The 16,838-nt window shown below is 44.3% G+C and overlaps 1 protein-coding gene across 2 annotated transcripts in view; it reads left to right on the top strand.

The window, feature by feature from the left end:
* CCND2 (cyclin D2) overlaps window positions 1-16,838 on the top strand; it is a 35,981-nt gene that overhangs the window by 13,591 nt on the left and 5,552 nt on the right. For both annotated transcript variants that reach the window (XM_075761545.1, XM_075761554.1), the window contains exon 5: window positions 3,508-3,638. In XM_075761545.1, the coding sequence (XP_075617660.1) occupies window positions 3,508-3,638 (131 nt within the window). The remainder of the gene's footprint in view (window positions 1-3,507; window positions 3,639-16,838) is intronic.

A 16,838-nucleotide genomic window follows, 5' to 3' on the forward strand; every position in this document is an offset into this window, starting at 1 on the left:
TGCTCACATACTCATAGACTACACGTTGTTGCACTACTTCTGACTTTTGACGAGACTCTTTTGTTCTTTGCCGTGGAATTGCATAAATCACGATAAAGTTAGGGTCAGAGCCATGCTTTTGGTGCAGGCTCTGCGTGCCCATCAACCAAGGTTGCACATAGATCTGAAAGAAGGATTTAGCCCATAGCCTTGCTTCAAGTGTCCAGTAATAAGTGCTTTTTATAAGATTCCTGCTGTAATTCAGGATTCATCATCTCCAACACGAATTTAAAGTAAAAGCTATGTTTCAGCTTCACATGTTTAGCTTGGCTCTCTCCCCCTTTTACTTCTTTTTTCTTTTTTTTTTTTTTTTTTTTTAAAAATCTCAGGGCTAGCTTTTGATTTAATTCTGGGGGAAGTTTTACCTGGGTGAAAACCGAGTGAGGATGGCGGGACCTGGGGACTTGCTGTCATAGGGGAAGCGGGGATGGAGGTTTATAATTGAAAATAACGTGTAAAAACCTTGTTTTGAATTTCTCGATGGAATGTAGGGGACTCGGAGGGAGGTTCTGCATCCCCTCAGATACGGTACTTAATATTTATGCTTTCATTGCACCTTGACAAACATTTCACGTAGTTATTGCTTTGCTTGAATATGGAAATATGTTAATTACGGCCTTTATTCCACTGCCTGCTCTTTTCCTCAGCCTTTTCTATTCAACCCTCTAGGTGGCCCAGCACAATGTGGCTTCTTTTCTTTCAATGAGCTCTTTCCACACTAATAGGGTCCAGGGTGATGTGGAGAACCATGTGCACAAAATTGGTGCACCACCCCCCATCCCTTTGTGGGCATGTCAGGTTAAATTCATATCAGCAGGAGGGTCACTGCCATGATTTTCAATAGCGCAAGATGAGGTGATGACTTCAGACAATGGCGCCACACTCTCCAGTTGGAGACACTTGCCTCACCAGTTGCAGTAGTTAATTAATATGCTAAAAATAGAAGCCAGTGATACAAATCGCTGCCTGTTGTACAACAAAGACTGGGCATGTGTAGCTTTGATAGCCAAGTTTATGGTGCTTGTTATGGAGGGAAGTTAGTTTAGAGCTAGAGGCGATGTAAGACTTTCTGGATGCTGAGCTTTAGTCACTCTGGGCCTCTGGCCATTCGCTCACTGTCTCATTTGCATTATGAATGACATTAAGGGAACTAACAAGGTTATTGGGCATAGAAATGCTCTCATGTGACCCCACGTGGAAGCAGACCTACAGCAGTGCTAGTTGGCAGGGGCACTGTGGCTCTTTATTCAGTTTCCTAGGAAGACGGTTTCTGGGAGTAGATATAAAATCAACCACGAGAAAACCGGCATTCGGATAATATGAAGGTCCCGGTGCAAGCCCCTAGGAGGCAAGGAAATTCAGAGGCAGGCTGGACCTGTGTCCTTCTCTCTGCCCGTCACGCCCTGGGCGACACTGAGCGTTGGGTGTGGGATGCAGGAGCTCCCTCTTGCTCGGGTCTGCCCGCCAGCTACTTGGGGCTGGATGAAGCTGTTCCGTGTGTGGGTCCTTGTGCGGGCATCGAAGTGGGTCTGTTTTTCCCTGCTTCTGGCTGAAATGATGGGTGGGAGGGGGCAGGTTGTCATTCTCACCCACTGCATCGTAGCTTCCATAGGGACTGTCCAAATACCAGCAGAGTTTGCGAGGTTCTCATCATCTTAGTACTAGATCTTCCCCGAAACTCAAGACCGGGAGGGGTAAATTATGGAAAGTCCGTTGCCACCCATAGTTGCCATGTATAACTAGGAGACAGTTTGGTGAAAGTTTTAAATGTGGGGGTCACATTTTAACTTAAGGCCACCTTGGCCAAGTGCAGTCTCATTCGCACTGGTGCAAGCACACAGGATTCTCAAACCCAAGCAAATGCAAGTGTGTACAAGAGGAGAAACAGACCCATGGAGATGTAGTCTTCTTTAATTTATATCCAATATCATCAGCTTTCCTGTATACAGTGGGTTCTTACTATTAAAATAGTGCATAATTATTATTTTTATAATAATGACAGTCCATATTCATTGCTTCAGTTGGTGGGAATTTGCTCCTTCAGAAGTGATTTTCAGAGCGTGATGTCTGCTGGTAGGAAGGACAGTGGACTTCACTAGCTTGCAGTGGTGGGCTTGCAGGTGGTCGTCTCCCGGTGGCTTCGTGAGACAGATAAATCCATGTCCGAGTTTCAGCTCCTCCTTTTCTCTCCCCACTTCTGACATCCCCCCTCCAGTCCATCTGAGTGAACGTTAGGACCTGAGTCCCATTCTTACCTGACCGCTTCATTCCTCGTGGGTCCCAGGGACATATTCCAGCCTGGAGAAGAACATGCACGTCTCCACAGCTATTGCAGTATCTGCCAGCTCAGAGTCTGGGAGGCCGAGAACAACTCTCCGTGTGTCTGAAACTTGAGTGGTTACTCAGACATCAAGGGGGTTACAGAATTTGTGCTAGCTGAAGAGAGAAGGCTTGGGATCTGCCCTTAACAGAAGGGCAGTTTTCTGTAACAATCTGTTTCTATAAATAGGCTGTATATATTCATAGTGGTTTATTTCGTATTAAGTATTACTTGGGTTGCCTCTGCCTGCTCCTCCAGTCCCCCCAGCTGAAAACTGGTAGAGAAGAGTTTGTTAATGAGTTATTGTTGAACCAAGCAACTTGCAAACCAAGTTTCATTTTAAGAAGATGGCAGTAACCAAGAAAATCTCCTGGAAATGGTATTTAGCAAGACATGCCAATAGGCCAGTGTCGATGGCGGTATCATAAACCGTAAAGTGGCCTTATAAAGGTCACAAGAACGTTTAGTTTTATTTTCATTTCTCTCCTGATCTCTGCAAATGTGTGAGAGGAAGTTTTGAAATGCATTTTCAACCTGTTTATTAAGAAATAGTAGTAATGACAAATGAGATCTTTGTTTTTTCTTTGATTATGTAGCTGTGGGCTGTGTTCTCGCTTCCTAATTGCAAAGGTGGTAAAGAAGAATTGTTAATTAAAATCTCTTTCCCAGACAGGTCTTTAAATGCTTGAGTTAATTAAGTCTTTAAAAATTGACGTGACTAAAAATCTCAGTTTGGTCCTTTGTGACACCTTATTCCAGTTAGTTTTCCAGTTACACAGAGAGCTCTAATGTGACCGAGACCCAAATTTCTGACACAAACTACAGAAAGCCTCCTTCTTCTCTTTCCTTTTCTTTAAAACTAAGGAAAGACTATTAAAAATTGTCCAGGTTTATTTTATGCATCAGTGAGAATAAAAGACCAAACCACATTTCCATTTTAATTTGCAGATCTGTTACCCCTCCTTTGACTGCTTGTGATGAGCAGTGTGACTAATGAGCTCCGCCGGACCAAAAAGAGCGGCACTTTTCCCTTTCTTCTACTTCCCCGTTTTTTATTCTTGGGTGTGGTTTTTTTATGTTGCTTGCCTCTGATGTTTTGCAGCTTTTCTGGTCTGGGCTTGGACTAATTCCCAGATCTGTTCTTGCAGATTTTAACTTTGCCATGTACCCACCGTCAATGATAGCAACTGGAAGTGTGGGAGCAGCCATCTGTGGCCTTCAGCTCGATGATGGAGACAGCCTCACGGACCTCCTGGCCAAGATCACAAACACAGATGTGGTGAGTGGCCTGCATTCCTCTTCTCCTTTCACTTCTGAGAGTGTGGTGAATCAACTGGGCCATCAAACCGGGCCTGATCCTGAAAGCCCAGTGGAGCAAAGGATGGGGGTGCTTCCAGAGTGAGTGGGTTGCAGGCATGGACCCGACACCTTGGTTGCAGTACTTTGGATATCCACAGCTCCTGGGCCTCCTGGCATCATTTTTCATTCAGGTTTTGTTCAGCAGCTTGTTGGGGAGAGCCTGCTCTGCCCGCCCTGGCTGATGATCAGGCTTGCTGTAGGGGGGAGCCGCCTCGGGTACCACCCTGGGCGATGGGGTGAGCAGGCAGACAGCATCCCCCGGGGTGTAAGGTAAACCGGTGTGTGCGCCAGTCCTGTGTTCACAACCTTGAAACTGCTTTTCTGGCCCTCACTGAGCTATCGTCTCAAAATCCTTTGCTTGAAGGAAGTGAATAATGAGCTAACCCTCTGGCGCAGGCACAGCGTGAGGCAGGTGCAGCCCGGGCTGTCTGGGGTTTTGTCTGTAGCGTCGCTGAACTCACCTCACGAAGGGCATTTCTTGGCTTGTCAGAAAGTCCCGTCGTCAGTCGGGGATGTGAATCGGGTGGCAGTTCAGTGGTGCTGAAGCTCACTCAAAAGTGAATTTGGTGGTCTGGGGTCAGCATCTAGTGGGAACGTCAGAAAAACCCAAAGCTGACAGCTGTGCTTGGCAGTCCCAGCAGAAAGCTGGGAGGATGGAAGGGAGCGCTCAGGGTGCCTTCCCCGAGCGGTGGTGCCTCTCCTGCTGTGCCCCTGTGTTGGTGGGACACTGCAAGGTGAGCTGATGCTCCTCCAAATCCAAACTGCTTGGTCTGTGGATAAACAGGAGTTTCATCTCGTGCGAAGCTGACGTGTTTTGCTGTGATGAAATTCACTTGAAAGAAAATGAGTGAGGCTTTCTGAAATGCAGGCCACTAATAAGATAATGCTTTTTTTTACCATAGAAGTATCAGTTTCCAATGAGTCGTCCTTAACATGTGCTAACTATAAATCCTTGTATTGCTTTTAGTCTGTAGATTAAATACACTGTGCAGTTACTAGATCTGTGATAACATTGTCAAAAGAAGGTTTGCTTTTTCCAACAAATGCTCTACATTTTGGTTAAAAAAGGAATAGTCCAGTTTAACAAAAAGGGAATAATTTCACTATTTCTTTTTCCTTTCAATCAGATTGAGCCTCATTTTTAAGTGCAGTTCTGGGGCTTCCTGTTTGTTTTGATTGGAACTGGGTTTTGCACAGAAAAAGGAACATTTCCAATTCTGAATGCTGACAATGTCCATCAAGTAGCTGCAGAAATTTAACATACATTTTTTTCTGTGTAAATGCAAATTTTACACAGGTAATTGCTCTTTTGTGTCTGTTTTATAAATGTGGAGAAACAAGAGTGGTGATACATTACAGTTAGCAGCAGGAGCGTGCCAGAAGAAGAATCCTATATAACAATTCAGACTGCATGGCCTGGTGCGAGTATTGCACAAAGGTTATTTGTACAGTTGTTACATTTAGACTGGGTAAATCCATTAATTGTACTTCATTTATGTGGATAACAAGAATTATCTGTTATTCGTACTGATACTGGTGGCAGTTATTGGCTGAATGAAATTTTCTCCTTGGACATTTGTCTGACTGGATGTAACACAATGAGTTTTGGATGCTGCATCCGGCAAATGTCCAGGAGGACTCTTAAGACAAGTGGGCAGATGTGAGAGGGACACGAGAAAACAGGGCAGAGAAAGACAAGGACTTAGGGAGAGACTTCACATCTTATTAGCAAAGGTGCTGTCTTCAGCCAAGGTTGTGAATATCCACAGAATAAGGAAAGCAGTTGGTGCTAGCCACTAAGAGCTTCTTGTATAACTGCTTAGTTTTGTGCTTGTTTTTGCTGATGTATGCCCACAGCAAAAACTGATGTCCATTCCCTTGTGTTTAAAACCCCATCCTGGAACTGATCCAGCTTCAGGAAGGGGAGGAAGGACCACTTGTTGCTGTTGCGGAGTTGAGGGGTCAGGGGGACTTGCTTGGTTTCTAAGTTGGATCAGTTGACTGATAGATTTCCAAGAACAGCCTCACAAACAGCTGGGAGAACTGAGCACAGAAAAAGGAACGTTTACAGTGGAAAATATTCCAATGGGCAGGACCACAGGGTAAGATGGGGACGAGAGGAATATCTTTAACCATTATTGTCTGTGAGCCTCTTGTGCTGCAGCTCTAGAAGTTACAGCCAGACCGATGGACCAACTTGGTAGTCCGCAGGACAAGGATAATGATGAGACCGAGGGAATGACAGGGTGGGGTGACGAACAGGAACACGAATAGCCCTTACAGTGACAGTGGAGGGACAGGGAGGCATGCAGAGTGAAGGAGAGTAACTGGAAAGTTTAGGGAGAGCCTTCACATGGTCTGTGCCTGCTTATCCTGCTGTGAAGCAGAACGGGTCGCATCACTGCCTGCAGAAATCTTTGGGCAGTCTTTTGGAAGTCCTTTTTGAAGGCAGACGCAAGTGGTGCTTGGGTACCACCAAAACCCATGCCTAGAACAGATACCCTCAGCAGAGCTCATCGCTTTGTTCCTATGCCATCGGATTAACGATGCAGTCTTTCCATCACCGGACCATGTTCCCCGTATCGGTGAGCTGCAGATAAACTTTCGATATTGTTGCCACAGTATTTTAGCGCTTGTCAAAGGAAGGTGCCAAGGTAGCCCTTGCTAGTGTATTTGCATTTGCTGTGTTCGGTGGATTTTGATCGACCATTGATTAGCTGGGTTCCATCTTTCTGGAGATGTCAGGGAATTTTTCAGGGTAGTTCTTCATCTCCTCTAAGAGTTTCCCTGTGCAGTCACAAGGATCTTTTCTGTCCTTGTTCTTTTTCAGCAAGGACAGGACTGCATGATGCTGATGATACTCAGATCTTAGGTGAGGGCAAGCAGGCTCAACACATGGGCCAGGGCTACAAGGACTACATCATTGGGACCTTGCAAGACACTTAGCTGTACCTCAATTCCTGGTCACAGGGAAGAGCATTTCCCTCCCTTGTGCATCATTTTTGCCAGCAAAGACATTTTGAGCATCTCTTCCTGATGCAGCCCTTGCTGCAGTAATCTGTTCCTTAGTCACCTTTCGGTTGGGTTATTGCAGTTGTGCTGCGTGTGGTCATGTTCAGAAGGTCCCGCGTGGCTAGGTGCAGCTGCTCGCTTGCATAGCCACTCATCACGGGGGGGAATTACTCCCACGGTTTTTCCTGCTGCACCCCTCTGTGTGTTCCTTTCTGGTTGCTGGCTAGTGCCTCGCTGCTTCGCCTGCAAAGCCCTGCTTGAATCGGGATCCCAGCTGACTCTTCCCATGCTCGGTCTGCATACTGGGGATGTTTGTGAAGGCTTGTAGGGGCGGAAGAAAAGTCACAGTAGGGCATCTTTCTGGTGGAATTTTCTTTCTTCTTGGTACGGTAGAGGCCATGTTAATTGACTTTCCAAGCATGTTGTAAGCATATTAAACACAATGACATTAGAGGAGGGAATATATGGCTTTTTTTTGCTGTCTTGGGAGTTTTTCTGAATTCTCTTTGTTTGGCATTTATTGATGTACACTTAAAGCTCATATTCTTTATTATAGGAGATACTGAAGCTTTCTCAGGCATCCCAGTGCTTCTTAATGTAAGGCCCTCTTGCAGCAACTTGCAGATTGGACAAACTTTATCTCTCGTACTGAATTTTTATATCCTGATTGTTTCAGTTTGAAAGAAAATACATGCCAAAACAGCTAAGTAGTTCTTCAGTGGTTAGAAGAAAAAAAGGTGCTGGTTTTTGGGTTGAAAATTTCTTCGTGTGTTTTCTTTGAAATTTAGCAGATGGTTTTTTGTCATAAATGTGCTTTTTGCCATCGTGGTGAAAATCTTCCCAGATATGGCTGAGCTTATATGCCTTTGGGAAAAAAACATAAAAATAGCACTCTTCCCAAATAACAACTCAACATTTTACTGGTCACATCTCTCCCAAGAGTCTGTTGGCACTGGGCAGAGACAAGCTTTCTTCCCTTTGCTCCTGGTCTCAGCCCACAGCAGCACAGACTGTGGAGCAGAGTCTCACTCTGCCCCTCAAGTCAGAGCACACTTGAGACAAAAGGAGCTTCTGGATAATTTAATCACTAAAAAAATTAAATCTTTGCAGAAGTTAGAAGTGCTGTCATTTTTTCAAGATGTTTCCATTGTTGGGGCAGAGGTGGCTTAACTTGAAGTCTGTCTTCTGCAGGCTTTGAAGTCTCAGCCCAACCAAAGGTGGCCAGAATTTTTAGTTTGGGCAAAACAGTGTATTTTTCATCAGCCAGCTATTTGGAAATGGGAGAAATATATTGTTAGAAAATTTCTCCATGACTTTCACATTGAAAAAAATGCAAAAGGGCCCAGGACTGGAAACTTTGATTTCACATGTTAAATCTTGAGAGAGAGAGAAGCAACTGAAAACAGAGTCTCAGAGAAGTATGGGGAAGCCTTAGCAATAGGTAGTAACGTCAGCTTCATCTGTAAAATGTATTGTTGGAAAAAATGTACTGGCTAGATTGTGCAGGGGTTAGCCCAAGGCTGTGTTAATGAAGAGTAAAGACTATTGTAATATATTTTACGCTGAGACTTAATTAAAGTTGAATGAACAGCTTCAGTTCTCACACTTCCTCATTTCTGATGCCTGAGAGCTGTTCCTGCAGCGACACAATTAATTCATCGTCACTGTGTGAATGATTTTGTTTTCAAAGGGGAGGTGAAGGAAGAGGAAGAAATGAGAGCTCCTAGGCTTCAGGAGCATCACACAGTGGAAAAGCGAGGGAATTCACAGAAATTACAGTTCTGCAGAGGAAAAACTTCTTGCCCCCCCGCTGCCTCCTGGCAGCCCACAGGAAATGGCAGAGAGCTGGGGAAGTGTCTTTCCCGACCAGAGGGTCCCAGAGGCTTCTGCTTCTTCTTCTTTTGGTGTGTGTGATTGCTTAGTGTGGAAACAGATGATGGGACTTTCTCATTGGTTTTCCAAAAAACTGTCGCTGTCTGAGGTGAAGCATGAAAAATTCCAGCCTCAAAATTTCATGCGTATGAAAATAGAGAATGATAATGAAATCCTGGTGTAACTCAACTGCAGTGAGCTTTTCTGAACTTTTACTGTTTTATAATGATAATTTGAGGGTGCTATCTGTTTGCTAGGAAATAGCAGCATAAACCAAGAGGCTGAAGTCAATAGAGTTATTTTAGCTTTACACTGGTGTAACTGAGACTGGAGTTTGGCATTTGGTGCAATAATGCTTTTAATGGGCATTTCATTAAGACTTAGACCAAAAATATGTTATTAATAAACAGCATTTAATTTGGAACCCAGCTGTTGGGTAAACAAACAAGCAACACACGAGTGTTTCTTTCAGAAACACATTGGTGTCGGCTATCCTTGTATGAATCCAAAGCAGCGCTCCAGACTTCAGACAAGATAGTACAAGGCATCCTGCCAGTGTCACTCTAGGGATAACAGTTATTTCTGATAAATAGCTGCCCTGGGCCATTTGGTGAAGGTTGAACCGCAGTCTGAAGAGACGGTGACAATAAGGCCATGCAAACCTTGGTTTCATTACTCCTTCCACCTACCAAAATAAACATCAGGGAGCTACTCTTGGAGAAACTGAGAAGCTCAGCAGCCTTATGGGTAGCAAAAGTAGCTCAGCATGGTATATCTGAATTGCCTGTTCTGATCATTATTGTCCCAAAGAATCATTAAGAGCGAGTCCCATACGGCTGTCCTGCTGCCAGAGGGTGGGAACATTTCCTTTACTGTTTCTTGAAGAGGACAAGAGAGGCTGGGGGGGAAAGAGTTAACAGACTACTCACAGGAAGCGCGCCGGACTCCCTGTGCATCTCTTGGTGGGTCATTGCAATGGAAAAATAAACAACTCAGGAAGTCAGGAATTTCCATAGCATCCCAGACCAGCACTCCAGTGTGCACAGTATCCTGTCCGCAGTGGAGCCAGATGCTTCAGAGGAGGATACAAGCATCCCTGCTGTGTACAATTACGGGATGTGAGGAAGGATAGCTGAATGGGTAGGGCACATTTTAAGACCTTGCACTCAATATTCTGTCTTGCGACAGATCTGTCTTGGGCAAATCTTTCTCCTCACCTCTTGGAAGAACAGCTGTCAGTTCAGTGTGTCAGCTCGCTAGGAAACTGCCTCTCTGGTCATGCCTGGGAGCAATCTCCTAAGTGATGTGCAGGGCGTGCATGCCCTGACTTGGTTACCGCTTGCATCTCCCTTGAATCTGTCCTGCTCCCTTGCATTCTCTGGTGCCCACATCTCCTTGTGGAGGAGAAATACATTCACATTTCTGAGAAGCTCAAAAAACTGCTGGTAGCGGTAGGTAGGTGAGGTCTTTACCTGTTACGAAGCACCTTGGACCAGAATTTTGCAGGCTAAAGTCAGTGAGAATTAGGCATACAACTAAGTTTTAAAGGTAGGCCTGATTTGAGCAGAAGGTTGCATTAAATGACCTCGAGAGGTCCCTTCCAACCACCTTCTATGAGACATGAGTGCACTGTAATGTAGAAATGATTATCTCATATTAGGACTGCGTTCAGGCTTACATCAGTGACAAAAGCTAGCAAGGTTAGATCCCAAATTAAGCTGCTTAGTAGCTGTTTGTGTAATAAACTCTCCAGCACCATAGCTGCCAGAAGAGCTGGCTGGGTTCACTCTGTGTGGTAATGAGGGTTATATGTTGCACATAAGGAGCATCTTCTTCCTAGAGCCCAGCTCTCAGAGTTGCATCCGGATGACAAAAGGAGTTGTCCTCCCCAGCATCAGCAGCAAGGGAAAGGTTTTCAGGCAGAGCCAACATGTAGGTTTGTAGACGGGCGCAAGTCTATTCTAAAAGTCTGTTCCCAGATGGGAACTGGTGTGTACTGAGTGGTTTTGAAAAATCTAAAGCATATTTAAGTGCCTGGGGTAGAAAGAAAAAGGGAACCAAGCTTTTCTTAAGGTCTTATCAAAACAGCTGGCTGTGAGCCCTTGAAAATGTGGAGTCAGGCTGTTATGAAGACTGAGTCCATAATAAATGGCATGTAATATATCTCCACTTAAATGTGCTACGTATGTCAGTGCTGGGATTTATTTTTATTTCCCAAGGTCTGAAAAGTTCCTTCCTAAAGATCCCTGCAAATTTCTGCACAGAAACGACATTCAGAACCACCACGTTCAAGAATTCCGTTTCTGCTGAGCCACAGTATAAAATCATGGAAATCTATCTTGAATGGATAGCATTCGAACATTGTCCCTACAGCACATACACCATTTATCCCCTCTTTTGTAGTGTTTAGGGCCTGTGGTTTTGGAACCAAGTAACAGGACTCGCTGTATCTTATCCTGCCTTATTTGTTGCAGACCGCATTTTGTATGCAAGGAAACAACAGACAAAATAGCCTCCAAAAGAAAGGAAGAATGAGATAGTTTCCTAAGTTGTCTTTGCCTGAGTTGGCAGCTGCTCTGCTTCATTCAGCTTTTTGTTCCCCAGTGAGTGCTGTGCGTGTGTAGCAACAATGGGGTGATGCAGTTACACCGCGGGCTCATGGCGGAGTTCCGTCAGATCCATTCATAAATACAGCCTCGGCCGGCGCGCCGAGGAAGCCAGGGCCCCCGAGGAACCGGCTCTGCAGCCCGGGCATCGCCGCTGTAGGAACTCACGGGCCGGTGATGGATAGTCTGGTCGGAGCCTTGCCCCCCGACCTCCAGTGGGGAATCCTTGCTCAGCTCGTACAGATTTGTAAAGGTTGTCGCAGCTTTTATAAAATCACCTTTTTTGATAAATGCTCGCAGCGTTTGTTACGGCAGGGTAGATTCACAGCTTTTCACAGTTGCAAAGCGTACTTGTTAGAGATGATCAGCTTGAAATCCCAAGTCACATCAAAGCAGGGAGTATAATTTCGAGCATGGCGTCTGCCCCTGGATCACCCTGCCAGTGTTTTGGCTTTACTCTCACTTTTTCCAGTTCTGAAAACATTGTTCTCTCCTGTTGCTATGAGAAATACCCACACGAGCAACAGGAAACCAGCAAGCGGACTGTTGAAGCAAACAGTGGAACTGAATCTAGAAAGTACACCATTGAAAGTGCTGAAAAGACCAAAAAATTGCAGAGAAAAATGTGACATCTTTCGGATGCCTGATGTTAGTCATCTTATATATTGCGTTATTACAATAATGTAGAAATAGTAAGTGGAGAAATTCTGGCATAGATGTGATTTCCATTTTTTTATTTTTAAAAAGTGAGATGTCCTCGTTTGTCTGCATGAAATACCCTCTGGAACAGCAAATTACTATTTTCTGTACTTGCAGATGGAAAAACAGAGACATAGACCTTTATCTGTAATTGATGCTACTTGTTACAGTAGCAAAAATAGACACATTTAGGAGGGAAAATATTTCTGGTTTTAAACTGCGTCCATTAGATGTGACATCACTGAGATAGATACAGTAAATGTGGTAAATGGGCATGATATTCCCACAGCAGCTTTTCAGACTCTCATTTTGGAGAACGTCAGCGAGCTAAAGGCCAGTGCTCGGCGCACGAAGGCCCCACTTTGGGAAGGAATCCCTGTTTATGTCAACGATGAAGCATGTGCTTCGGAGAGGTTTGAATTGGGGCCTAAACGTGAACCAGCGGAGGAATCCAGACGTCTTTTGTACTTCAGAGTACAGATCGCACGTTTCGCACTGGAATTTATGTAAATTGCAACTCTTTAATGCATGTCTGATTGCTGCTTTCTGCGATTGTCCAAGCAATGCATACATGACCGGTGAAAAGTTTTGTCACTTCAAATATCTCCAGCATCCTTTCCATTTATCATACCAGGTCCCGCACCTAAAAACAGTCCTTTTCATGTTTCCCTTTTGCAATCAGTTTTAAGAAAGAGGAAGAGATCTTTATGGCAGTCATCAGGGGCGTTAACAGCTATTTGTGAAGTAATTAATGTATGTGTGGAAAACCAACCACCCTGTAACACAGGAACGCCAGAAAGGCTTTTGCAGCGTTCCCAGCTTTGGGACTTTGAGCACGCAGCAAAGCACCCGGGGTTTGGATCCAGGCTCCTAACTCTGGTCAGGAAATGCAGGAGCATCAAGAGTTATAGCTCGGTATTTTGCATCGTTTCTATGCATGTGTTGTCTTATTTTTACCCTTCTGCTGCTGGTTGTAAAGGAGGGAAGGGTTGCAGTTTGGCTTTTGAAAGCCCTTGAGAAATGACTCACTCAATTGCTTGGCGTGATTGTCCTCAGCCTTGTCACTGCAAAGGATTTCATGACTCTGCCTTGACTCTCCATGACTGTCTTCACGGCTCTGCCTTGCTGTTGGCCTCAGCTCGGTGCAGCTTGGGCTGTGGTAGCAATGGCAGGCGTGCTGCTCCCTGCTGACTTCCCTGGGCTCACCAAGCTGGGCTCTTGGCAGCTGGATGTCCATACGTCCCAGGTGGGACTTGGGTACAGTGTCGCTTCTCTTCAGTGGTTTCTGACTGGTCTGATCAAAGCTGTTCTGCCGGTGCTGGCCTTACTCTGTGGTTGCTGATGCACAACACCTCACCATAAAGCTAAGATCTTGTCAAGGGTTTAAGTGATATTTAAATTTAATAGAATTAAAATGTATTAATTTGGAACCTTGTTAAACCATAGTTTTGCAGACTTTGGTTTCTTCCTTCAATGCTGCCGTAACGCATTATCTCTGGACACCGGTATTCCCAAATGAGTGCCATCTTGGATGGGCAAAGGCAAGGTTCAGGCCAGTTTCCGTGTACCCATTAGGAGGCTTGCTGGGGTAAGCTTGCTTCTTTCTTCTCCCAGGCAAGACCAAAACTGAGAAGCCAATGGGGAATCTAAAAATCACTGTACAAAAAGCTCCGTGTCCTGAGGCACTGTGGAAGAGACCGGAGTGAAGTTCATCACTTCTGCGTGGCATGCATCCCTGCCTGCCGGAGTCGGTGAGCGGCAAAGCCGCGGTGGTTGCTGGCACAAGGAGTGCATGGTCTGGCAGACCTGGGTGTTTGTTACGTGGCCGGTACGGATCCAAGGGTGTGCTATCGTTTCTCATCCCTGCCTGGCTGTGAAATGAATGTGGTGGTTTAAATCAGTTTTAGTGTGGTTGTCATCGTGGGAGTAGGTGCAATAAATGCACAGCTGCAGTGCCCTTATGCTCACAAAAGCTCTGGATTGATTCAAAATGGGGAAAGAGAGAAAAGATGCATGGCTGAGATAGTTTACCTTTGTTGTGATAGCACTCCACTATTGGCATTTGAGAGACGTGATCTTTTTCTTTGTGGAGAAGGTGGTGTACTGTGACTCAGTTGTGGCGGCATCTGGTGCAGAGACCGTTGTCATCCAGAAGGTACAATCGGTCAGCTTCGGTTTGGATGGGGTGCCAAGGAAGACTTGAAAACGGCTAGATGGCAGAAACCCAAGCTATGTTACAAGAATACCTATGAAATGTCTTTTCAATACTCTCCCCGTTTTTTTCCTTTTTTTTTTTTTTTTTTTTTTAAATTTCTCAGTCCAGTCATGATCTTGCAAGATGGAGAGGACATCTTGCAGCTGTTTAACTCAGTAAAGCTGAAGAGACAAGCTACATGGGTCGTGATGAGGTAGTCCCGGAGCTCAGAGCAGTCAGGACTAAAAATCCCAGTAATTACCAGTGCAAAGCGAGAGCCTCTTGGTTGAGTTGAGTGGGATGCCTTCCCTAATAGCTTGCCAGTGGCATTTTCGTAACAGCATGATCAACATCAGTTCAAAACTGGAGGCTGAGGGGGGCAGTATAGGGTATCTATATTATACAGGTGTTGAAAAGTTCTAAAAAATGTGTTATGTATAATATTCTGCATGATCTTTCCTAGTGCTTGTGCTTTCTTTCAAGATTGTCATGCATGGAAACTGAAATCCTCAATTAGTATTGACTTGGATAAGTAGATCCTGCCATAGGCCTGCTGATTCCTCCTTCCAGTCATTTTCACTGCCAGCATTTCCATCACAGCCATGAGGGTACTCCTCACTGGACACAGAAAAGCATTGCTTTTCCTTCAAATGCATTTCAAGTGTGCTAGTAAAATCACCCAGGGATGAAAAAGTTTCAGAGAAAAAAAAAAAAAGAAACCCAGAAGTAAATTGCCTTTTTAGTTCTGTACATGCTGAAGTAAAAATAAAACTATGGAATGGAAAGTACCTGAACTATTTTAATCATTAAAACTACTAGACCATATAGAAGAATGGGGAAGTTGATCCATGTGACACACACTTAAAAAACTTTTTTATAAAAACAACAAAGGCAACCCTACAATATTCTGAAGGAATGGGCCAGTCCCTGTATTGCAAAATCGAGGGCTATCACTTCAGTGCATTATAGTTTTCTGTCAAGGAAGATTTGCTGAAAATAGTGTAGTTCATAATTTTTTTTTCTTTGAGATGTTTTTTAAAGCTTTAATTTTCTATTGTCAGTGCTATCTAGAGCTTGCAAAATGAAAGTCCACCAGTAAAATATGTACACATGCAGCAAATCACATGAAACTTGGAGGAGTTAAAACTGCTGCATCGTGGGAAGGCCAGGCTGTTTGTCCTGATAGGTTTTTTGTATTTTTTGTATTGTGTCACTTAACTTTGGATTGACAGAAAGGTCCAGTGAAGAAAACAGAGTGGTAGCCCCTGCATCTATAAAAGAAGTCACTTGCTGATTCACACCATGACAATTGGGCTGATAAGATACTCTTAATAATAAATCTTTTTATTTTTTCCTTTCACCTGAGATTACTATCCAGCTGGTGCACTTCATATATCTTAAAGCTAGTTGCAGACTGAAACAGTGGTTCAAGTGCACACTAGATGTGGGTTTAGGATTTTTCCTATAAGAGCACAAGCACTTTGCTCATGTGTCGTGTTGGCCAGGTGTAAACTTTTTCTGACGATTCCAGTTTATTAAAAAAGCCATCGATGGGTTAAATTGCCATCTCATCTGGCGTAAAACACGTTGCTCAAATCTGTCCACAGCACTCTGACACCATGCTGTGCCAGGTATCATCTGTTGTCCCGCAGGTACCGCGGTGAGTAAAAAATCCCATGGCGTGAGTGAGCGGAACACCTCGGCAGAAGCAGCGGCGCGGGCCCGTGCGTGGTGCTCAGCAAACCGGGGTGGTTGGCTGATCTGGTAGTGCACGGAGCCAGGATTAATGATTGCACGGCCACAGCCTCAGCTGGCCGAGTTTGTTGTATTTCCGTCATCGGTACTGGAGAGTTTGGGCTGCACCTGCTGGTGTGTTCCAGCTCGTTTTGCTGCATGACTGAGGTTCACTCATGAATCTGGCATTTGGGTTGGTTTTTGGTTTAATAGATTTTGATTGTAGAACTTGACAGCCTGCAAAATAAGGGTTTCACCGGTTTTGGGTTGCGCTGGCAAGGCAATTTCAGCTCCTGGATGGATGCTTCGTAGAAAAGACTAGTTAAACAGAATGTATTACTCAGCTTAATTAAAAAAAAAATAAAATTAGTATGCAAATAGCAACTTCTGTTTTGGAAGCTATTTCACGTGGAATGCAACATGCTGGTCAGTTTTCTATAGTTTTCTTTGTTTTGAAGAATTCAGTGCCATGTTATTTTAAGTTCAAAACGTAAGAGTAGACCAGAGCTAACACATCATGGAATAAATACATCAGTGGCTTGTGGATCCCTGTATGAAACAAAATCCTCGCAAACTGTGACAATTCCAATCTGGGCCCCTTTATGGGTTTTATGTACACAATGAAGACATCAGAAATGAGCGATTTCTGTATAGGAGTACCTAGAGATTTTAGCCCCTTCATAAATAAATGAAACGTTATATTGACCATCAGATGGTTTTTTTTTTTTAATAACAGTGTAAATGATCATATATAAGGGTGTTTAGAAACAGACACAGCTGGCTCCAAATGCTCAGGCCTTATGTTCCGCATGTCACCACCCTTCCTTCCCCAAGCCCGACTGCAAGGAAATTGCCTCATTAAGCTCTCCAGTCTGAAGCTGCTTGTAAAAAATCTGGCTTATTTTCGGAAGGACATACTATTTTGAAATTGTGCACCACTGTGCTTTAAAAGAAGAGATTCTTACACCAAAAAAAAAAGTGCATTACAAGTGTAGGTGGTTAC

The sequence above is a fragment of the Balearica regulorum genome, chromosome 1 (assembly GCF_011004875.1).
Source record: "Balearica regulorum gibbericeps isolate bBalReg1 chromosome 1, bBalReg1.pri, whole genome shotgun sequence".
In the NCBI taxonomy this organism is placed as follows: Eukaryota; Metazoa; Chordata; class Aves; order Gruiformes; family Gruidae; genus Balearica; species Balearica regulorum.